The 24393-nt window shown below is 37.5% G+C and overlaps 1 protein-coding gene and 1 non-coding gene across 2 annotated transcripts in view; one reads left to right on the forward strand and one right to left on the reverse strand.

The window, feature by feature from the left end:
• LOC146136900 (uncharacterized) overlaps window positions 1–24393 on the reverse strand; it is a 52206-nt gene that overhangs the window by 17378 nt on the left and 10435 nt on the right. The window contains exons 15-36 of the mRNA XM_083396278.1: window positions 24049–24152; window positions 23304–23377; window positions 21012–21279; window positions 19809–20117; window positions 19121–19361; window positions 18423–18507; window positions 17960–18067; window positions 17170–17248; window positions 15722–15847; window positions 14742–14891; window positions 13235–13390; window positions 11834–12106; window positions 9621–9671; window positions 8989–9141; window positions 8050–8402; window positions 7123–7276; window positions 5637–5766; window positions 4934–4982; window positions 4004–4132; window positions 2618–2762; window positions 1512–1721; window positions 256–283 (exon numbers count right to left, since the gene is read on the reverse strand). Coding sequence (XP_083252404.1) covers window positions 256–283; window positions 1512–1721; window positions 2618–2762; window positions 4004–4132; window positions 4934–4982; window positions 5637–5766; window positions 7123–7276; window positions 8050–8402; window positions 8989–9141; window positions 9621–9671; window positions 11834–12106; window positions 13235–13390; window positions 14742–14891; window positions 15722–15847; window positions 17170–17248; window positions 17960–18067; window positions 18423–18507; window positions 19121–19361; window positions 19809–20117; window positions 21012–21279; window positions 23304–23377; window positions 24049–24152 — 3375 coding nt within the window. The remainder of the gene's footprint in view (window positions 1–255; window positions 284–1511; window positions 1722–2617; window positions 2763–4003; window positions 4133–4933; window positions 4983–5636; window positions 5767–7122; window positions 7277–8049; window positions 8403–8988; window positions 9142–9620; window positions 9672–11833; window positions 12107–13234; window positions 13391–14741; window positions 14892–15721; window positions 15848–17169; window positions 17249–17959; window positions 18068–18422; window positions 18508–19120; window positions 19362–19808; window positions 20118–21011; window positions 21280–23303; window positions 23378–24048; window positions 24153–24393) is intronic.
• Trnap-cgg (transfer RNA proline (anticodon CGG)) lies at window positions 10956–11030 on the forward strand. Its single transcript has one exon. It is a non-coding gene; the product is annotated as a tRNA-Pro (tRNA).

A 24393-nucleotide genomic window follows, 5' to 3' on the forward strand; every position in this document is an offset into this window, starting at 1 on the left:
TCCACACGATGCCTTCGGAAAAACTTGCCCAAATTAGTCAAACAGATCGGGATTATAGGGCTAGCACGGCCAGACTAAAAAACAACTAGCCTGCTGTAAGAATCGAACTCGTGACACCCGGCCACCTCGCCGGATAGCCTGACCTTGCTTGCAGTATAATCCTGATTAGGCTGACTGGTTTCGATAAGTTTTTCCAAAGGCATTCTAGGTGACATAAAGTAGATAGAAAATGGAAAATAAACTTTTGTGCGATACCTTTGCGGAGAGTCGCTGGAATCCAAACCTTTGAAAACAAAAAACAACATTATTGCACTGCGTAAGTAAACCTGACAAAAAAGCTAACAAGGTAAACTTCGGTATGGTTCTTAGGGTGGGTTTACAGTTGTGCTTTAAAAAATCCTATTTGAGTGATAAGCAAATGCACTTCTATATTTTCATATTTATTGACTTAAATTATATATTTTCATATTTATTTGACGAAATTATATTAATAATTAGTTTTTATTGGTAGCTTTTCCTTCTAATTAAGTTTCAACAAAACCTAGTACTTTAGGATAAATGTAAAAAAGTCCTTCGTTAGATAGCACTATAGTGACTACTATACTGTTTGAACCAGGGCTGGCAAATCTGTGGGTCGTGCAAAAGTATTTTAGGGTGACGATTAGGCCTACTTTAACTGCACTTTAACAAATGCGTGCAAAAAGCAGACAGCTATAAGCATTTTGTTTATCGCTGTAAAACAAGGGTGGCGAAGCTTTTAATTAAATTAATAGTTCGCAGACTAAAAGTTCTAAAAACCCCGGTTAAACCATGCTGAAAAGCTTTCTGCTGAACTCCTGTAATCCCATAAAAGATGCTGCAGCATTTTGTTAACTACTTAACTTCTTAACATTTGTGGAAATCCGAATTAGGAAATCATTCAAAAACCTTGAATGAACATCCCAGACAATAAGACTTGAAACGACGAAGCAACAAAGTTTCGCATAAATTTAACAAATAATTAAATATATGACCCACTTTGGCATTTTGTAAGGATTAAGGCCGTGTTTGTGACCCGCGCGATGAAAAGGTTCGCCGTCCCTGGTATAGTAGATCAAACCCCATACACATACAGAATTATTTAAAACGTTCACAAAATGTTACCTATATTTCTGTAGAATGTGATATTCATTCTACCTCCAACTACAACCTCCCAGGCTTCAGTCAAGGCTAGAGAACAATTAGTTCACAGCGATTTTTTTATTATTTTCTCTTGTTTGATTGGTGGGCCCGCACTATTTACGGGAAAAAAGAGGGTCACCAGTTGAAAAGGTTTGAAAACTTACAACTAAAATTAGGACATTTCATAATTACCCTCCACGATCTACAATAAAAAAGGTAATTAACCATTTAAAAATATACTAGGATTCAATATTCCGAATTCTTTACTCTAGACTCGAAACCTCTTATTCCAGAATCTAAAGGTAATCTGTAAGCTTTCATTTCCAACGGCCAAAAAAATGTTTCTTTACTTTTGCTGGGAGTGTCGGCAAAAGACGAAGGATCGTCGGCACTACTTGACTCGCCCGCTTGCACCATAGGGGAAGTACCCAGGTTGATCTTAAGACGGTCGATAGGGGGTTTCCCTCCGCGGCTCCTCGGCCCCCTGTCGTCATGGTGCGCCACCGCGCGGTCGGGGGAGAGGGCAAAGTAATCGGCCGACACCCGCCGCTTTATGGTGGCTAATTGAGGTGTAAAAATATAACACATGATTACCATCAAAGGAATGTGTTTACCTTAAGCATTTCGGTTGTAAGTGTTTTAAAGGTAATTAAATTAAATTTTGTATTCTACTGATGATCTAAGACTGTTTATAAAAACAGATAAAGCATAAAATCATTTCCTAAAATTTACAGAAATATATATTTCGCCTATAAGGCATCCTCAGTTTCTGTACAAAAAAGCAAGCATGTAAAAATGTTTTATGCTTTATCTGTTATTATAAACAGTCTTAAGATCCTCTGATACGAAAACAAGAATTTTTCTTTTACATTTTATTGTCTGCGGGAGATTCCTTACTTCACAAAGTGTTTCAGCTTATATTCTGCTGGTATTTTTTTCTACGACTCTGAAGGTCAAAGGTTACTGACCACATAGCGACTTGACGTTGTAGTTATCAGTTTTAGTCAGTTTAGTTGGTGTAAGTCTATCGGCGCTAGAGGGGCTATTTCTATTCTAATTTAAAACCGTTCGAGTCGTACAAATGTGCTCACAATGTCGTCTTTCGAAAAAAATGGGCGTAATCTAAATTCAATTGACTAACTGTGTGTGTAGCTCAGATTGTTACAGTTTCCAATGTATGTAGACATTTTTTTCGAAAATCTTAACTTAGAAAAGAAGAAGCTCTAATTTTATTTAAAATATAATAAAAAAATCCAACAAAACTCTTGTTGACTAAACCTTCTCACAATTTTCGTCGTCCAAAAAAAAATGTTATTGAATCTAATTTTGTTGCAAATTAATTACACGTAATTCTAGCTAACATTATTATACATTTTTACTAAATTATCTATACACTTTTTTTATGTAAATCTAATCAAAAATTTTTTTTTTAAATGTATTTATCATATCTACTCACAGTGTTCGTCTTTCGAGGTCTTTCTCTTGGGATGCGGAGCGGTTTCCTGGTCGCGTAGCTTGTACCTCTGCAGGTGGTAGTGTCGGTGATGTTGCTGGAGGACTGACTCCTTGCGGAAGACCTTAGAACATCCAGGGACACGACACTAGATGGACACAAAATATTTAGGACTTTACTTTTCGAGACAAGCGCGATTCAAGTGTTTAGGTAGTATTCTTGTTTCAGATAAGAAAATATGAAAATCTTTCGCGTGAATGTGATAACTGCTGTAGCGACGAGAGGTGTGTAGTTAGGGGTAAGAAGGCTGCTGGCTCTGAAGACGTGAGCCGACGGCTGCCTAAGTCCCTTATAAGTTCTTTATCCGACTCCAAAGGAGCAGGCCGCTGAAATACCTGTCCTTAACTTCTTGAACTCTGGACAAAGTCATTTCACTCAGTAGATAATTGCCCGTGGAGTGTATTAACAAATCTCAGATATACACGGTAAGATAGAGCGGGGATTCAATCCGCTAGTCTATAAGACGTATATATTAGAATCAATGCGAAACGTTGAAAGCGCACAATTCGGCGTTAGTCATGCGTCAGTGAACAACGGTCACGTGTATAGTGACGTCGAATTAGGCAATATCGAGTAATATTGCAGTTAAATGCTACAACTGTAAACTACGGATGTCCAATTATATCGGATCGGCTGGAAAACCCAGTGTCAAGTGAAAGAATCGCTACTCTTTCAATACTAGGGTATAGTACGGTAACGACGCCTATCCGATAATTAACTATGAGAATTCCAGTCATACTTACGATCCAACGCATAGGTATAGCCATGGTAGGTTAACAACTGGAGGTTGCAATACTTCTCAAACGCTAAAGCAAACTTTGGCCTTATAACCTGGAAAAACGCGCCTTAACGTATAAATTTCAACTATTTTGCTTGCACAAGCATAGTAATGACGTCATGCGGTATCGGATCATGATATTTTTTTTCAAAAATATCGGCCATGGGTATCGGAATATAAGTATTGCACAACCCCACTGTAAATATTTAATTAATTTGGTGTTTTATTTTTAAAAATGTGATTTAAAAAAACACGGTAAAAAGTGTATCAACAGAGCTACATTCATGTATAGGCGATTTTTAAACCTGAAAAGTACCAAACATGGTGTAGTATTTATCAAAATTCATTTTCTAAGAATAAAATGCGATTTTTTAAAAAATAGATAAATTAGAGAAAGATAATTCAAACTCAGATTTTAGCTTTGGATAATTCTGGAATACCATTTGCAAACCAATTTGGGAAAACTGAAGAGCACTAGTTTTACCTAAACTTAAATGTTCTAGTTGTCCGAGTCTGAGATAAAGCAAAAACGACAAAATTTTACGACTTGCCCGGAATCGGTTGATTTCTGCCTCGGTCACGAAGTCCTTTTGGGCGGGAAGTTTAGGGATATGTCCGTGAGCGAGCCCCAAAGTGGGAGTGGGCGCCTTGGCACCGTCGGGAGTTTTCAATGCTGGAGGCTAAAAAAAAATAATGTTAGAAATTTTCGGCTTAAGAAAAAGCAGACATTTTGGCTTAGATGTACCGAGTCATTATAAAGAAAATTCAAATAAAGGGATTAGGTCTACACTCCACAATGTTATGACATGACTGTCAGTATCTATATAAGGAAACAAAAAATGAATTATGTTAAATTTCGGCCTACATATAGGCTAAATAGACCGGGTATTATGCAAGCAAAACATTTTGGTAAGCACGTCTGAAGATATATATTCGCTTGTGCTTTGTAAATTCTAGTTTTTTTAACCGTGTAAAGAATTTTTCACGATCTAAAAACTCTACAATTACGCGTTTTGCATTTTTTCGGCCTTTTTTATTTTTTGTTTCGCAGTTCCAAAGTGTAGCAACGTGTACTGTGTATCTATATTTGTTTTTTTTTTGTTTTTTTGTATGCAGTAAGGTATTACGTATTTACGTCTTGTCGTCCTTCCTATGTAGATTCATTCCTTACAACATGTTTTAATGCGAATAGAACCACTACCAGGGGGAAGCTGACTCGATGTACCTAACGGTCTTTCGCTGCCCCCTGGGAACCCAGAACCATAATTTTCTTAGTTGTGTGTTTGTATTATTGTTTATTTTTGCGTTCAATGTTCCGAATAAATACATCTATCTATCTTGTTACTGTAATCTTTGATGAAACGTCAAAAGCTTGTGAACACGTGTGTTTGGAAGTTACAAGTTTATAACAGTAAAACAACAGGACAAGTTGATATGCTATTGTGAAATTGTTGTTGCACGACCGAGATTGAACAACCCACCTCAGCGGCCGAAACACCGTCGTCGCCTGAAGATTTGGTGCTTTGGTTCCTTAAAACAATACAAGCAGATGTGAAAAGTGCGTTCGAAAAATAAGAAAAAACATAAAAAAAGAAACAAGGATAAAAATGTTTCAATGTTCGGAGTCGGCATAAACAGATTTCAAACCAGTGGTTGCCAACATTTTGTCCGTAAGCGACTCTTAACAAAACATTATTATGAAGCCCAAACTATTTTTAACACTTTCCCTAACCAATGTTTGTTTGAAAATAATATACATTGATGAAAACTGACAAACTTAAAAAGTAAAATAAAAATAGTTCCTTAATAATGTATTGTATTTTGCTTTAAAATATGGCATTTTTAGTACCCTAATTTAAAGTAAAATAAAAAAATGATTCAAACGTAAAATGTTATAGATTTAAAAAAAATAACTTTTTGGTCCCGTATTTAAAATAAAATAACTTGATAAAACATAAAAGTTCTACTTCCAAATATTAATACCCTCCATTTAAAAAACTGCTAAGTTTTTGTTCCAATATTTAAACTACAATAAAATCTCCAAACATAAAATGCTACACATTAAAAAACCTTATAACTTACACAAAAAAAACTGATAATTTTCACCCTGTGAACATTGTAAGACGTCCGATTAGGAAGAACTGCTTTACACTAGTTATAAAGATTCCCTGTGGCTTTACTTACTGTGAGGTGGCACGCTTACGCGGCCTCGACTTGGCCGAAGGTTGTGGGAGAGCGTTCGGATCCCACCGCTTCAAAAACGACTCCTTGACGTTTCGCTTCATACCGTCGTAGTACTGCACCTGGTACTGGCCTGCATATTTGTCGAAAACAGTTATTTTTCGCTCTTTTTGCAGCACTTTGAACTTGAGTTAACTTTAAATTCCGTCAAAAGTAATTTTTAAACGCGGGATTTCTTTACGATTTTGCCTCACTCAACTGAAGATTGCTCAAATTTCTTTCGTGAAAACCTTGTAACGTTTTGAAAAGCGGCGGGGTGGTAATATTCGTTTGAATAACTATATGTAGAAAAGCTGAACTATAATTATCATAACTAAATATCTCGGTCCCGGCTTGTCCCGGCTTGACCGGAGGTCGTGAGTTCGAACCTCACTGTAGGCGAGTTGTTTTTCTAGTCTGCCCTGCTTGCATCATTGATCGACAGATTCGGTGAAGAGTCTGCAATGGCTTTCGGTGTACTAAATATCTCTTGATAAAAAATCGCATTTCTGTTTGGAATTTTAGATAAAAACTTAGAATACGCAAAAGGTAAAAAATCTCGCTGCATTTAATATATTAAGTGAATCAGTCCTATACAAACAATTGCTGTTAAAGTGAAGAGTATGTTTAGATTTATTGCCACTACGGAGCGAACTGATACAATGCAGCGGAGTATGGGTTAAATGAGACAGAACAGGGCTTAATGAGCCTAACATATAAGCTTTAATGACTTGACTAAAGTACAATTGAGTCACAGCATACCTTGAATTGGCCTAATTCATTTTAACAAATAGCTTGACTTGGCTTGAAGTTATTTAGGCGAACGACTTAATCTTAAGTGCTTTAAATGAAAGTCGTTTTCATAAAAAATGGAAATTTTCGTAAATTTTTGAACGTATACTTGCATTGCTTGGGTATAAGTGTTTGACTTGGTCAACTGATGACTTCGCTCATATTAAAGTTGTTTGCATAATACTTAGCAAGGACATCAAAATAATCGAACTTGAACTTGAGTAATAACAAAATCACTTGACTTGGACTTGGACTTTAATTACTTTGCAAGAGACTTGACCGGGGATTAAATTATGATGAAAACCGACTTTTGGATATTTTGCACTTGACTAAGACTTTCAAAACAACTTGAATTGATGTTGAAAATGAATAATGAGTTATTCGAAACGTTCAAAATGATACCTACTTCTGTATGGGCTTTGATATTCTTATTACGTCTTACTACAACCTTCAACCATTATGCTCCAAAAACTTGAATGGGATTTGAATCCCTTAAAAATGACTTGACCAGGACTTATTTGACAAATAACTTGATTGGGCTTTAAGTACTTTCAAAATTACTTCATTTGGATTTTAAAATGACTGTAATTAAGACTTTGAAAACCTTGACTGGGATTTAAGTCATTTCGCAACTGATTTATTTGCAAAAAAAACTCACCGTTACCGATGACCTTAAGTACGGATGCTGGGTAGAAACGTGTGTCGGTCCACCTCGCTAGCACAGTGTCTTCAACCTTGAACAGACTCGTCAACTCCGGGTCGGGAGCCTCGTATTCGGGGATGTCCCCAAGTGCGGAAGCTTTGTCTTCGACCTGCGACACATTCAAGTAGAAATAGTCCGAATCCGGCCAAAAAATAAATCCGAGTCCGACTCCGGTCAAATACTCTACCGTCTGCATTTCACCAATTTACGTAACTAAAAGAACGTGGATATTCAGCAACCCACTTATAGGGGTGTCAAATAATTCATTCACTCACAATACATGGTTAGAAAATATTCCACCTTGACAATTTCCGTTTGGCAGCCATATCAGTTTTAAAATTTAGTACTGCGCATGCGCATGTCGGACTCGGGACTCGGGTAGTTTTTCAAGGTCTTACTCGAGTCCCGAGTCCCGAGTCCCGAGTCCCGAGTCCCGAGTCCGACTCTGCAGCCCTGGTCATGGGTTCAATAAGCGATATCTTATGGATGTCCAATACTTTGCGTTAGGGGTGTCTGTGTTTTATTCCGATAACCTATATTTTGTGCAAAATTACAAACTTATACTAGATGATGTCATTATTATCGTCATACAAAGCAAAAAATGGATAAATTGTACCGTGCCAACGTCAAGTTTTTCCCGGAAAGTTTAGTTACTATAATCGTTGATATACAAATTTCTAAAAGAAAACTTTTTCAGTAGAAAACAATCAGTTGCAATATAAAGAAAAATAAAGTTAAACGTAATACACGTTCCGATTTCAGTTTTTCTCGTTGAAATAAACAAAATGTCACATAAGATTTACACTTCAGTTTCAAAGGCTTCAACGAGCATACTAAAACATCTAAAAAATATGGTAAAATTTAACTTTAAAAGCTACTTACAGCGGTCGTATCACTCGAATTGGAAACGGTCGCGCGCGGCTTCTCGGCGTCGGAAGGGCGTTTTGGCGTCGCGCCAATATCCAGTTCCGCCTCACTCCCGCTCTTCCGCTTGACTGCTTTGCCGCTTTCTCCGCTCGTCGTTTTGCCGCCAGGCAGCGCGGCGTTCTTGGTCAGCGAGACGGTCGGGCTCATGGCGGCTGACGTCACAGGTGACGTCACGGCTCCGGTGGCGGTGACGTCACGAGCGGTCGGCAGTGACGTGGCCTGTTTGGCGGTGAGCGGCTTCCAGGGCGAGAGCCAGGTGTACTTAACCACTTTCTTGCGCTCATCGTAGTACTTTACGAGATAGTGCTCTGTAGGAAAACGTTAAAAAAATAAAACATTAAAATTATGCTTGCATGTTTTTTTTGGATGAAATATCCGCCGTAAGCCGGAAGTGTAACTGCGAAGCTTCGGTGACCCAAATCTACCCACTGATGTTTTTGTGATTAACACGACATAAGAAAATAGCAGTGATGAATTCGAATTTAATTGGTAGGGATACAAGTCTTCCTACTGCCTTCCACAATTTTTAGAAATTTTAAAATCACTATCGCTTGGAACTAACCTCAAGAAACCGAACCATATAAAACTACTGCAGTGGGCGAGCCAACAAAATCAAAGTTTTTTTTTCCATTCATGATTTGTTTTTTCAATGGACCCAACGGTATGTTCTTTTTATTTTTCCTGCCTTGTTTAAAGAAATAAGCCTAGCGTTTCTATAGACTTCGACCAGTAAAATACTTGTAAATTCAGTTGATTGGCAAACGGATTTTTGTGCTAACGCTGCTTTCGCCGTACAACCTGTAAGCTTAGTTGTAAAGCCAAATCCTGTCATTTTAACATGAATTTTACTAGATTTTTTTGTTTCAAGTTTTAGTTTCACTCGTCGCACAGTACCTTCGTCAGTTTGCTTGAGCACGGTTGCGGGGTACATGCGGCGGTCGGTCCATCTGCACAATACAGTCTCTCCTCGCTTGTAAGCTATGCGTTCGCTCAGCGGGGTGAAGGCAGTTTGGGGGTCGCTGCCAGATGCTGGTGTCGCTTTATTCGCTGCAAAAATATCGTTAGTTTTGCCAAAGGCCTGCTAGCATGGGTCGTTTTTCTTCAACTGTTCCTTTCCGTAAAAGCTTTTGCAAAGATACCTAAATTTATACTTTCGGGATATTTTTTTTTGTTTTAACAACAGAGATGCCTTACCACATTTTTCAAGGATAAAGGTTTAAAGACGTTCAAAGACTTTTCATAGTAAATTTATAGATTTCGAAGAACTACAGTTGGTTCATTTGACGTGTTTGTGAAAATAATTTGTAAACAAAGTACAGAAAATGGCACGGCAAACGCTAAACAAGTTAAATAAAAATATAAAAAAAAATAAAAATGAAAATTGCTTTACCAGGGCACTTTCTATACACAACATAAACTGCACATCAAATCAATTAAAATACTTAAAAAAAGTATTACGCCCTTTTATATATAGACTCGCACTATGTTGGCCCTACGCAAAACTACAGGGTAGGAGGTTAAGTTACCAGCACCGGCCCCGGAACTGCTGGATGTTGTTCTGCTTCGCTGCTTGGATTCTGAAACACGTGAAAAGAAAATACGCTTGGTTAGCCAAAAAGCACAAACATATTTCAGTTTTACGAACAAAAAGTCGGACGTCAAATCTTGAGTATATAGATAGCACAGGGGTTTTTAAACTGGGGCCTGTGGAACTAATTAAGGGGTCCATGGAGGCCTCATAAAACTAAAAAAACGTAATAAATTTTCCAAAAACAAAGAGATTATTTGAAAAAATCGCTTTGGCCCCTTCTTAAATCCATTTATACTCGACTTCAGTTGCATATTTTCACAGAAGTTCGACCAAAAACAGGAGGATCTTAAAGTCTATTTGTTTATGACGTCATCCCTTGGTCCACGAAAAGCAAAAAAATATTTTAGGTGCCGGTTGAAAAAAATTAGCCGCCTGATACAGCATCTTACAATTAGGAAACCCCATTTTATTTCACAGAACTGTGCATAGAAAAGAATACACTAGAAATGTAGCTGGTAAAGTATTCCATGTTTACAAAGTTATTAGAAATATACTGATTTTATACACTCGTATTTACGACAGTGCCACAACTTGCAATTCATGATGACTTTTTTGAATAATTATTTTCCGAAGCCGCAAAAATGCCACCTTACGGAATTTATATGCAGAATCATTTTTAATCGAATCCGCATTCTAACAGTATATTGCCCATTTATTCGTAAAGAAGTTACGAAAGTCGCAATATTGCTGATGATTTCGCAAAGAGGGTATTAAATTCCAAATGCCACCATTACAGTAGTTATCTGGACGTTTAATTTGACGAGTTGTTACAATCCCAAGCTACGTCATTTGCCGTTGTCCTGTGCCATTCTCACAGGTTAGTTCCTTTTCAATTCAACATTTTGAAACGTTACGCTGTTTGATTTGTACGCGCCGTATCTGAAAATTTTAAACAAGTGTGGCATTCTCACGTAAATTAACCTTTGGTAGGTTAAAAAGAAGTTGTTGCTGTCTTATTTCAAAGGCTATTTTACATGCCAAACATTTGAAAATGCATTTTTTTGGTAATCACGAGTAAGATATATAAATCGCAAAGTGGACGAGTGAATCACAAAGTAGTCCTTAAAATCGTCTATTGATACGGAAGCCGTAATCGTTGGTCATAAAGCAACTTCCGAGGGGCTAGATCACAGATGTTATTAAACACATATCTTTGTGTGTGTCTTTCATTGATTGATACGGACTGATGATCCCCCAGTGTGAAGTTGCTTGTACTAACAAAATGTGCAAGTATTGGCGCATGGTTGTTTCTCGACTCGCTCCTCTCTGAGCCTGCATAGCTCAGTTGGTAGAGCGACGGTCCCGGCTTAACCGGAGGTCGTGAGTTCGAACCTCACTGCAGGCCAGTTGTTTTTCTGGCTTGCTCTGCTTGCATCATAGATCGACAGATTCGGCGAGTCTGCGATGGCTTTTCGGTGTACTATTGATACGGAAGCCGTAATCGTTGGTCATAAAGCAACTTCCGAGGGGTTAGATCACAGATGTTATTAAAACACATATGTTTGTGTGTGTCTTTCATTAAAATCATCCAGGTAGACGTGTGAAATAAAAAGCAGAGAAGTAAGTGTTTGAATCATAAGTTGCTGAATGAAAAGCAATGTTGCTGTTTAATTTAAAAGCTTGGTAGGTAAATCAACTTATATCGTTAGAATGCGGCTTTGACTAAAAAATACTACTGAGTTAAATCCATAAAGTGGTAGTTATGCGGCTTATGTTTTCGGTATTGTACATTCTGGCAGCTTAACAAACAATTGGTATCTTGTCATTCATTTATGTGTGATTGATATAAATTTATATATAACTGTTATTAATAATGGCAGACTTGGAATTTACAGGTTAGATTTGGACTTTCAAAGCTGGGGACCAAACGCCTCGAGATAAACTACACTTCAAAAAAAAAAATACTTAAAAATGTTTCGAATATTACTGCCAAGCCTGGTAGGGTCGCAGATAAAATTGAACTAATTAAAATTCGTTGATTTAAGTAAAAAACGCAAGATGCATTACTTTTTTTGCACTGTTAAGGTAGGATTTACCGTAGACTGGCAACCGTTAAGTCACGATACCAATTCGCAATGTTACTTTTGTCGCGATAGCAACTTGACCATAGTTATAGCCGAATAACGAGTAATTAAAAAACACTCTTACCACTGGCGGCGCTGCGGGGTTGCTTTGCCTTTTCCTCGGGCTGAGAATTCCGGCGCTTGGTGGCGCCAGAGGTCTTAGAATCAATTGACTTGCTTCGCGACTTGGATGCGGCCGGGCTCGCTTTGGGGGATGTTGGGGCCGCGGTGGGGCTGCGAATTTTGGGGAGGGGCGACGGGCTGGGGAGAATGGTGGGAATGGCGCCGGACCAGGGGCGCAGGAAGTCGTCCTTGACCGTTTTGACGAGGCCGTCGAAATAGCGAACCTTGTAGCGGTCTGCAAATGAGCGGCGAATCGTTAATAGTGAAGGAGCTTTGATGGGAACTAACGGTGGTCGGGAAATAAATAGATTGGCAAACAACGAATGCTGAGTCATATTTTGTTAAGTTACCGGCGCCTTTAGAGTTTTTTTTTTTGTTCAAACAACTTTAGTCGCAAGGCTTTAAAAATCAATATACATGTTGCGTTATTTTGTTAAAAAATATTCACATGTCTAGGTGAAATCAAATGCGGTCACGAGTACTAGAGTGACAGATGACAGACGGAAGCATTGCCCATGTTAAGAACGCATTAATTGCTCCGAATCGAAACCGAAAATTAACCCTTTTCTACAAAAAAAAAAAAAAAAAAAAAAAAAAAAACTTGAACCGGAGCTAAACCGGAACGTTTCAATCGCTCCGAACCGAAACTAAAAATTGAACAGGATTTCCAAAAAAATGAGAGCTGAACCGGACCCAGAAAACTCAGTACGGTTCGACTCCCTGCTTCCAACAACACAGAACAAACTGTTTTTAATTTAGGGCATGAAGGGAACAAACAAATATCCCAAACTGTGTACGACGCCTAGTCTTTTTACGATCCAAGTGGCTGGCAAGCGATGGAATACGAAATCACTGACGATCGGATAGGGTATCAAGTGACCCAAGTACTTGAACAAGCAAAATAAATCAAATTTCGAAGTGCAAACCTAATGTTGCCCGGGTTGTCTATAAAAAAAAATGCTTCAGCGCTGGCAAACTAAGTTTTTTTTTTTTATTAGTACGATATTTTGAAAAATACTTTTCAAAGTGCACAACGCTCAATTTGCTAACAAACAAAGGCCGAATATCCAGGTTAATTTCGCATGAAATCGGCTGCGATCCGATATTTTCTGACTATACTATTTTCGGATACGTCCAAGGTGCGATTTCAGTATTATTTCTTTTCCGATTCCAAAAAGAAAAAAAAAAAAAAAAAAAAAAAAAAATTACAAACCTGAAATTAACTTTACACCAATAAATAGATTAAAGCCATTTTCTTCCATAAAATCGACTTTTTGCTTGCTTACAATGAATATAATGGCTTTAATCTTTTTATTAAAATTACTAAAGAAACCCGTATATTGTGTTCCAAACTTTACCCCACCTTCGTCCAATCTCTTCAGCACAGTTGCGAGGTAGAGACGACAGTCGGACCACTTGGCCAGGACGGTCTGGCCCTTCGAGTAGGGTCCACCGAGTTTTGGGGCCCCGGCGGCCACGGCCGGGTCCGGGTGGGCCTTGCCCTTGGCCGATTTCGAGTCTGTAAAACACGTGACATTAGATCGTGAAAAACAAGACGATTAGCTAAACGGGTTAAAAAACGGAACTGGGCGAAATATTGCATGTGAATAATTTCCAAAAAAACGCGCTTTTTGGCACTAAAAATATAATCAGTTAGTTTAGTGATTCTCAACCTTCTATGGCTTATGGCACCCCTCAAAATAATAAATAGATTTTCGGCACCGCAACTGGAATTTTCGAGTATTTTACTGATACGTCCCTATTAATGGAATTGAAATCAACTTGAAACATTGAAGAACGTGTCACTGATATAATGGTCTCTAATCGCACAAGCAGTTGTATCAAGAAGCTTACCAATTGAGCAAAAACGAGATTGTTAAAAATTCTAAAATACCTATCGACACCCTTGACTCCTTGAGCATTAGAAATGGCATACCAGGGCGCCGCGGTATCCCGGTTTAGAACCACAGAGTTAGTTAGACACAAATCAAGCTAATGGCTGTCTTTGTGTTTTGTTTAACTTAATTTATAGAAGTGATCCAAATTTGGGTGATACCTTACTAAAAAACAAGAGTTGTTTTTTCATAGCACCGTATTGACCGGGTTTACCCAAGGTAATGTATCATTGAAGTGTGACGGATTTAAAAACAAACCATAGTGTTTGGCTGTTAAAATGCTACGAAAGAACGGTTCAATAAAGGAATGAAGCAATTTAATTAAAATAATGACCTTTGTAAGGCAACCCCTTTCGCAGTGCTTGATAACCTGAGTTTATATAACTTTAATATTTTCTTGAAAATTGCGAAAACAGTTGGATTTTTCTTTGTAAAACGTTGATTACAACTAACTTTACGTACATTAGGGCCCAATGTTTTAACCACGGGTTGCCTTGCAAAGGTCATTATTTTAATTAAATTTCTCCTTTCCTTTATTGAACCTTTATTTTAAGTAGCATTGAGCAGCCAAACACTGTCCTGGTTTGTATTTCAATCCGTCACACTTCAATGATACATTACATTGGGTAAACCCGGTCAATACGGTGAAGGTAGAATCGTTCAGACCAGCGGTTCTGTATTTTTCTAATGATTCGTGAACCTTAGAACCAAACGAAAATAAAGAACTTTAATATAAAGAAGTTTATTGAGATGGTATCACCTGCTTTGCTTCATTCCGTTAACTATTATTGGTTGGATTAAGGACCAAAAAAACTTTTCATTTGCGGAATACCAAGAACTGCTTTGCGAACCCCAGTTTAGTAAATAAAATATTTTAGATTGTAGGTGTCAAGTGACTTTACACTCTGTACAACTTTTTGCGAGGGACCAAGTTTTATGTTTTTTTATTTTTTAAACACTATCTGGTGAATTTACCCTGCGTTGTAGTAGTGGCTTCCGCCGCCTCCAAAGAGACTTTCTCCATTGTTTCCGGGTCGTTCACGTCCACGATCGTTGGTTCGAGCGACATTTCGTCCACTTCGGGAACTGTTTTCTCCTCGCTGGCAACAATGGCTTGCGGCGTTTCTGAAAAATGTAAAAAAATGGCCGAATTGCAAATTAAATCAGTGGCAAAAGCTTAGCAATGTTATATGCCAGGGTAGCCAACACGTCGATGGCCACATTTTAATGGTCGATCGCGTCGCATATGTGTTACGTTAAGAGGAAGATTAAAATGATCGATTGCCTATTAAAGCGTTCTTTGACGTAACAAATTAACCTTCATCGCTGGCTTGGAATGCAATTAACGCTCAAAATGTTTGATAAGTGTTCTTGTGACTTTTGTACCGAACCAGTCGCTCGCGAGCCTCTAAAAAATATTTCATTTGATCGCAATCCAACATAAGTTGGCCACACCATTCAATTTGTCGTCGAAATTGGAGTGTTATGTTATAAAGAGAACGTAAGAAACTGACATGGCATCAAATTATGTTTTTTAGTTTTTCTTTAATTAGCACAAAAGTTACTTTAAAATAAAAAGGGTCCAGCATTAGAAAGTATTAAAGAAACACGTAATTTTTTAAAGATTTGTTTTTCGCCTGGTAACAAGTTTGAGAATATGAAACAATATGTTAGACCAGTGTTTCATAAAGAGGTGAATAATTCACCCCAGGGTGAATAAAATTTTTGCAGGGGTGAACCAACCAAAAGGGGTGAATAAGGGTGAAATGTCAAAAATGATTGATAACTTGCGAGCAGGGCGGATATTCCGGGTGTGCTGTTATATATAGACGAGATAGTTTTATCTTGTCACGAGACAAGGGTGAATGAATTCTGGAGATAGATGCTAGGGGTGAACAAAACTAAACAAGTTTAAGAAGCACTGTGTTAGACGACCATGACAATTTCAAACTCACTTTCTACTTGGGGCTCAGGTACGACATCTTGCGGCGGCGTTTTTTCCACTTGTAGTTGGACTTTGGACTTGACAGGAGGTTCAATGTACGCGACCGGTTTGGAGCGTTTGCGCTTGTTGCGTTTCTCTGCAGAGACGGTTAGGAGAAAAATGTTTTTGCCACCGTTAACCTAAACGTTTTATTTCAAAAATGATTTGGCGGTGGAAAACAATCCGCAAGAGTGGTTCTCAAACTTGGGTCCGCGAACCCAGGGGGTACCCCGCAAGGCAGGCAGCGTTTATCAACCTTTTTTCTCAGGTCCCATTATAAGCACAACAGAAAATTAAAATTTTTCGCATTTTTTTCAGACATTTTATAATATATAAGAAGTAATAAAAACGTTTTCGCCGTTAAAAAAGTAAAATCTACGCTCGATTTGGCTTACAGGTGCGCCAGCGCCATAAAGCAAAAAAAAAGTTAAGAAAATTGACTGATAAAAATTTTACTATTGATTTTTTAATCATAGAAAAAGATTTGACAGCATGAGTCCAGAAAGAAGTTTTATACAGGCGAGTTGATTTTGAAATTTAACAGTTTGGAGTCATTTTAAATTTTTCGTATTTTAATACTATAAGTCGTTTCAAGGTAGTAAAACATGAACATCATGGTTAAAAAAAAGTGTAAGAACCACTGGTGTTATATATTGTAAATTGCGACTAGGGATGTCCGATACTTTAGGTAAAAAGTATCGCGATACGAACTGATACCAATGACGTCATTGATACGATCAAACAAAGAGAAAATATGGAATTAAAGGCCAGGGATGTCCAACCTTGCAGAATGGGCCGCAAATTAACATTATAAAAATTTCGATGGGCCGCAAAACCCATTAAATAAAAGGGCTGACGTCATAAGTTACGTCATAAAAGAACTTAATTTACAAACATTCGCTCTTCGAGAGTGAACTCGTGCGCAAATATGCAAGTAAATGATGCAAAAAATGAGATCATTGGCCATTAACAGTTTAGCTACTTATCCTAAAGATATTAAAGTTCACTAATATTTAGAATAAAAACATCAGCTATCAATCAATTTAGAAAACATTGCGTATTTTCGATCGACGTTTTCATACTTCTCAACGAATATATACTTTTCAAGGTTATTTGGCCGAAATTTACTTTTTTTATTTTGGCCGAAATTTACTTTTTCGGCCGATGTTCAGTTACCTTTAGCCGCTAACCTGGCGTTTCTTAATTAAATCTACCTTTTAAGTTACAAATCGCTGCGTTGCAAGTTGGAACGCATATCTTGCCTAAAACACCTATTTGAATTTGGTAGGGGATCGGCACCTAATGCCACATTAGTATCGGGCGGGTAGCGATACTTTCACTTGGCATCGGGTATCGGATCCGATCCAAAAATATCGGACATCTCAAATTGCGAAAGATTTGTTTGAGCAAGAAAAAAACCTTTTGCCGCTTCTTTTTTCGCCGCGGCCACCTCTGCGTCAGAAAATGGCGAGTAGAGTTTCGTCAGCTCGAAGCACATCTGCGGTGAAATGAAAAAAAAAACGTTTACCGCATACCACAAACATCGAAGTCTAAATCAGAAAATCAGAAAACTTGGTTTCTTGGTTTTGCAGACAACTTTTAAATTAAAAAAAAAACAAAAAAACAGTTAAAACATTAATTTTTCCACTAATTGCGATCGAGTTAAATTCTTCGTCTTGCTAAGCTAAATTCTTATAAAATTTTGCGTTTTGTAATTTGTTAAAACGGTTTACAATGTAAAATTAATATATATCCTAACATGCAATGTTGTTTATTGTGTGGATTTGGCAATGAGTTCAATTTGTTATGGCTATCAACAAAGATTTTTGCATAATCGCAAAATTAATAATTTCAATCCCTAGCAACTTACCTGCTGCGAAGTAGGAACCATTTTAAACATTTTTCAGAAAACTTATAAAGAATTATTCCAAACGTTTAAAATGATACCTACTTCTGCATGGGCTTTCTTGCACTATTTCTTGTTTAAAAAATAGGTTAAGGTTAACTAAATGTTATCATTTTTTACTTATTTGGCCTAACCTGTAGATAAAATAAAACAAAAAGATTGGAAATAGAGCAATCCAGCTAATAAGAAATACATGTGAAACAAATATAATTTTACAAAAAAAAAAGTAAAAATATTTATTAGGTCGTAATCGGCACTTAAAATTAATTTTTAGGGCTTGCAAACTTTATGGTTTTCGAGCACCTTTATCGTGGAAGGAGTGGCGATTTGTGAAAACTCGTTGTTGAAGTACTTGGCGAATTGATCGGTGGTAACCTCCTTCGACGCATTCTGCTTCATAAACTTACTCACCTGGAAAAACAGACGATTAGAAGTGGGCGGGTATTGTTTAACTTGACAAAAGTAGTCAGTCAAAGTTTTCAAAAAAAAACTTTTTTTGTTTTGTTAAAATTTACACGTTAGGTCAAAATTTGTCAAAATTGTTTCAAGTCAAAATCGACTGAATACGCACATACATCCTTTACAAAACTAAAAAAAAATTATGGTCAGCTTTTTTAAATTGTCTTTGAGCTAAACTTTCATCAATAAATTTAGTTTGAGTTATATTCAACGACATATGAGAAGGTGACCAAAAAAATTCTGTCGTGACCAATACGTTGAAAAACACTGGTGTACACTAAACGTTTGACTTTGAAGTATTTCTCACCAACGACTTCTTCCATTGTTGCCTTAATCTTCCGAAGAGCTTTTGATCCGGATGTTGCAAGAAGTGGGCCGCAGTCGGGAGGAATCTAGAGTCAAGAGGAATAAATCTTGAAACTAATATACACTTATTTTATTCAAACTAGGATCTGCCATCTCGGAAGTCCAACTTGCTAACGTTAACTGCTCAGTAGCATACAACGCCAGTCGGAGGAAAACATGTTATTTTAATCAATGACTTGTCTTTAGGACACTTAAGTCACTAAATGGCTTCAACTTGAACTTAAGTCATTCGTGTTTGGATTAAAAACATTTTTTGTATTTTTTTTAGAAAAAATAATATGCTTCCTATTTACTTCGTTTTGGGCGTTTGTTATCGAAATATTGTTTAAAATGAAATTAATTTAATTTACTAATTTTCATAGGATGTCAATGTCTTGGACTCTGGGACTTGACTTCGACCTTAGTTTAGTTTGAAATGAAAATGGTATCGGTCGATCTTCGGACGTAGTCAGTAGGCCTACAAACAATGATAGCGGAACGCACCATTTCTCAGTAAGAATATCAAAGCCCATGCAGAAGTAGGTATTATTTTAAACGTTTTGAATAACGAAAATGAAAAAGAGTTGATCGAAACATTGAAAATGATACCTACTTCTGCATGGGCTTTAAAATTATTGCACTGTTTCTTATTTCACTCACCGGAACAGAATGATGCGGTTCTCTTCGGCGAAGCGAAGCACTTCGAAATCCAGTTCGTCAAGTCGGCCATCGACCAGGAGAGCGGCCGGACGAGCTTCGAGGGGTACGTTGGCCACAAAGTTGGTTTTGAGCCAGTGCAGAAACAACTGGGAGGTTATGGCGCCCAGCGGCGAAGTGGCAGCGTTGCCCTCGTACTCTGCGTCTTTTTTATCTGCCGTTTCTGCCGCTTTTTCGCTATTTTCTGATCGATTAAAAAGGAAAGATGGTTGGTGCTCTTTTTCCAAAGTATGTGGCGAAATTTTGGCTTTGGAGTGGTTGTTTGTTAAAAGAAATTTTAAGATTTTAAAGAAAGATCTTATATTAGATTTTGAATATAATTCGAGGACAAAAATACTATAACTGCCATGGTCAATTTAAGAACAAATCGTTTAAAAATACTTACCACGTCACTTGTAATATCACTTGTAGGCTTACTGATTTGTTGCAATATTTTCGCACGCAAATAGTTCTATCAAGGAGCGCACCAATGGAAACAAAATAGAATGCTAAAGAATCCACGAATATTTCTCGGCGCCCTTAAGCATTGCAGGCGGCACTTCGGTTGGAAACCGCTGTCCGAACCCTTATCGCGCAACAACACAATAAACCTAACAACGAAAAAATTGAGAAAAAATACAGAAAAACGTACCGGGAAAGACGTGAAACGTGGGCAGGGCCTTGCCGTTGGCCCCTACGCACGATAGAGCCGTGAACTTGGCCTTGGGCTCGATCAGCAGGCGACGGCTTGCGTGCGTGAAGCGTACGTCGCGCAGCAGCTTGGGCGTTGCGTCCCACTGCGTTTCGTCGCAATAGTAAACGGCGTTGGGAAAGACGTTATAGGATCGTAGGGTGGCAAGCCAGCGAACCAGCCAGTCCTCGAAACCCTCGCGATCGCAGCGAAAACGACTGAGCGGCTTCTTGCGGCCAGGAAAGATCTCGGGGTGACGCTCGAAGAATTCTGGGCGGAAGTGGTAAACGTTAGGTCAGTGTTTCTTAATTTTTTTACCTCACGGCGCACCAGGTTGCCATAGAGTTTTATGAAAAACGATTAAAATAATTTTTAATTGCCGCAATTGGCATACGTTGATCAGTGGTTCTTTTTTCTTTTACCTCATGGCGCACCAGGTTGCATGAAAAAAAAAAGTTTTAGGAAAAAAGCTAACGATTTTAAAAGAAAATTTATAGCCTTGGCCTAAAATTGGAACAAAACAGATCATTTTTTTATTTTTATCGTATGGTCGGTATTTCTCTTGAAATGCTTGCAATTGGTATTTTGTAGGCACCATAGTTGTCTTTTCTTTAAATGACCTTTGGCGAATTAATGACTGGGAGCTATGTTTTATATATTTTAGGATAATTTTAACAGAGCTCTGTGGCGAACCTGGCTATGTTCCAACGCGAACAGGTTAAAAAACCTAATCTAATTTTTGAATTGCTTTTCTACTCAATTCTAGTTTCAATCCAACTCTAATTTTACCGAAAATGTCACTTTATCCAACAGCATTTTAAGTCTCTAGTTGAAAGAAATAATTTAAATAAATACTCTTTGGTCAAAACGACTTGTAGATTTTTTTACAGTGTGAAAAGCATAGGGTGTGCTAAAACATATCAAAAATGGCGAAGGGTTATTTGCCATTCGCATTCTAATAAGAAAGAATCGCGATTTAAATTAAATTGATAGTGAATAACTAATTGTAATTTTAGTTTAAATAATTCTAACCTTTTTTTTAGAAAACTGCAATAATCTACTGTAATTATAATCCAATTTTAATAGGCAAAAATAAATCTAGCTTTCCAAGTCTTTTCAAAGTGCCTACAAGCGAGAGAGCGCACAAAAACGTTCGATTTTTACCTTCTAACCAGGCTTCTGAGGGAAGGTTGATTGACAGGTGGTCGCCGAACATCACTAAGTAGGACTGGGAGACGAGGAAGGCTCTCAGCTCCTGGCAGATATGCGCGTCACTGATTCCCCATCCCAGATCGGTCATGTCGTGGATCCAATTGATGACGTCATCCTCCTGGTGGACCGACATGAAGGGTCTGGCCGAGGCCGAAATGGCTCCGGCGCTCAGCAGGGCTTCGTGTAGGGCGACCGTTGCGACGTCGCACTCTCGTGAAGCCTTTTGTGTGGGAGAATAAAGGTTAATGCCAAAAAATATGATCTTTCCGAAATTACTTCAGTTCTAAGCAAAAAGGTCTAAGATAAAAATACTTCAAAAAAAGTCTGACTTTTAGTCCTTGAGGTCTTGGACAATGCACTAGTTCCACTTAACAAATCTGCATAAGAAGATTAGGTTTAATAATACTTCAACCAGCCCAAACCAAACGCTAACCAGCACCCTAACCCAAATATTGTGCTTTGATTTAATAATTATATAAACGCTTTAGGCCTTCATACATCAATATGTGACGTAACAATCCTATATGCCCTGGACGAGAAATAATCTTGCCCACTAGTTTAAGCTTTTTCGTCAGCGCTCAAATAATTATTAAATTAACGCACATTATTTGGGTTAGGGTGCTGGTTAGCGTTTGCGTTTGAGTGGGTCAAGTATTATTAAACCTAATCTTCTCATGCAGATTTTTCAAGTCGAACTAGTGCATTGTCCAAGACCTCAAGGACTAAAAGTCAGACTTTTTCGCCCTTGGATGCCCTAATTGTCGTAGACCTTTTTGCTTCTAACTGCACAAATTTTTGACGGATCGGGTGTTAATGCAGTGTTTCAGCTATGGGTCGCCTCCAAAAATCGGGTGGCCGTCTAGTTCGGTTGGCTTGCCCGTAGTCTTAAATGGTTGGGTTTATTGAGATTGGCCGTAAACAAGATTGCTCTAAAATTTGACAGGGTTTCTCAAGCCACACTAATTAGAGATCGACCGATATCAATTTTTTGGACCGATACCCGATTTTTTACAATTTTGTCAAACGATACCAGATACCGATACCGATTTTTTTATATACCTTGGAAATGTTCAAAACTTGAAAAAATTGAAAATGAAATCCTAATAAAGTGTTAGTTTATACAACTTTATTAATTATTAAACTATTATTTTGCATATTAAATTGGCGTAATGCTAAAACCCAAATTTTTTGGATCGAAAAATGAGTAAGTTGTTTGTTTTACAGAAAAAATTACATCATATTTTCGTACTAAAATATCGGGAAAAATATCGGACTAGAATTACCGATACCGATATATCGGTAGAAGCCAAATATCTGCCGATATTATCGGTGGACCGATATATCGGTCTATCTCTAATACTAATGCCGCACGTTAATGAAATTCTACCTTATTTATAGTAATGTCATACGTTTAGTGCGCTTACAATATTGTTTTTAACGTATTTTGCAGCGACCCCCAATATAAGCTTTGTCGAATCAATTCCCTTTACTGAGATTTAAACAAACATAAGAAGAACAGCATAAATGATATCGAATTTAAATACTTTGAGCCACGTCTGCGTATTCCTCCCATAGCTTTCTTAAATTTTAAAGAAATCTTACCCTGCACCGACCTCCATGAATCGAACCATGAACTACTACAATCGTCAACCCCAATTAACCGGCGACACAATTTGGTTCGGAAATATCGTCGGAATATGTTCTGTTCTTTGCATGTTAAGGCGCGTTCACAGTACTTAGAACATATCTAACACATTGTTTCAAGCTAGCTATTTGTTTTGACGGAGCTACTGAAACGCCAACACTTTATGTTACACTGTTACTAGTTACATTCACCTGTTGGTAAGAAATTCAATATATTTTTAAGCAATGTCTCCGAAGCGGCAAAAGTGCATACACCCGGAAGTTAAGAGTCCCTAAACTTTAAAGGCGGCTATCGCTTTTATTTATTTATTTTTTTATTTTTTTTTTTTTATATATTTTTTTTTTTGAATGTATGTAGGTTCCTGTGTTTTTTTGTTCACGGTTTTTTGATAAATATCTGTTTCACTTTCGCTTTGTATCTAGAAAATATTTTTTTAAAATATTAATTTATTTTTTAATCTAGCACGTGTAAAAAACAAGTGCAACGTTATTACAAACTTTTTTTAAGTCAGCAGTATCTTTTCTAGCAAAAATTAGGTACTTTTGTACTGCTTTCTTGAGCTAATTATTACTAAAATTGAACTACGTTGCGTGCTTTACCTCGTTCAGACTTTTGTTGTCTTCAAGCACACTACGGACGGCGTCCGCCATCTTGTTTTCCACTTTAGGCTTCTCTGAAATATGGAAGGAGAAAATAATGTAGAAAATAAAGCTCCAAACATTCTGCTCCACAGTTAAAAAGGATCAAGCTCCTATAGTCCGTTTATCTAAATGTTATTGCACTAAACATGGCACTGGCAGTTTCGTTTGCATTTCAAACAACAACGCCATTTTTGTTAGTAAATGTTAGTAATGTTAGGCAAACCCAGACCTTGTGTTACATTAATAGTACATAATAGAAAAGCTTTAATACTTTGTAGCACTTAAGATGCTGCTACGTTTGCAAATTAAAATCAGTTACGTTTGCAATTAAAATCTCCAAACCTCGTTTAAAGGTGAATTTTAGTAACGTTAGGTTATAACATAGACCTGACGTCACACAAAAAAAAAATAACAAAAAAATGGTTCATGGCATGGCAAGTATTTTCGTAAAGGTTTGTGCCGTGTGTTGCATAATTTCTATTGTGTGACTTTAATTCTCAATCTTTTTTTGGTCTGTCGTTTTGAGAACTCAACGAGTTTTGAGAAAAATTAAAAAAAGGTAACGTCGTGCCACAAAACATGCAAGAGCAAAAATGAATACTAAATGTGCAAAAAAGAAACAAGGAAGGCAAAAAACCTGACAAAACTTTATGGATGTAGCTAATAATGTGTACTGAAAAAACACCAATCATAGAGATCTTACCACCGGTCTTATCGTCAAGTGAACCGCTGACGCCGTCTTGGTCCTGAAAGCCACTGACAAGTGCAAGTTGCAAAAGCGCTTCGCTCGCCTCTTTCCGTTTTTTTCTGTTGATGAAAATGCGATAGTTGATAGTCAGTTCACACAAAAGTTCCCATATTTGGCATTTTGCGTTGCCTCGTCGATAGGCGCTTTTTCTGATGTAAAATTAAGATTATTATTTATGCTAAAGTTTTAAAACAATGTAATTTTGTGCTACTTTTTGATATTTTTTTCGTATGTTAATGTTGTATAAATTTAGATCTAAATATTAAACAATACCGATAAATCCTAAAACTTGACACAATT

The sequence above is a fragment of the Ascidiella aspersa genome, chromosome 8 (genome assembly GCF_963924565.1).
Source record: "Ascidiella aspersa chromosome 8, kaAscAspe10.2, whole genome shotgun sequence".
In the NCBI taxonomy this organism is placed as follows: Eukaryota; Metazoa; Chordata; class Ascidiacea; order Phlebobranchia; family Ascidiidae; genus Ascidiella; species Ascidiella aspersa.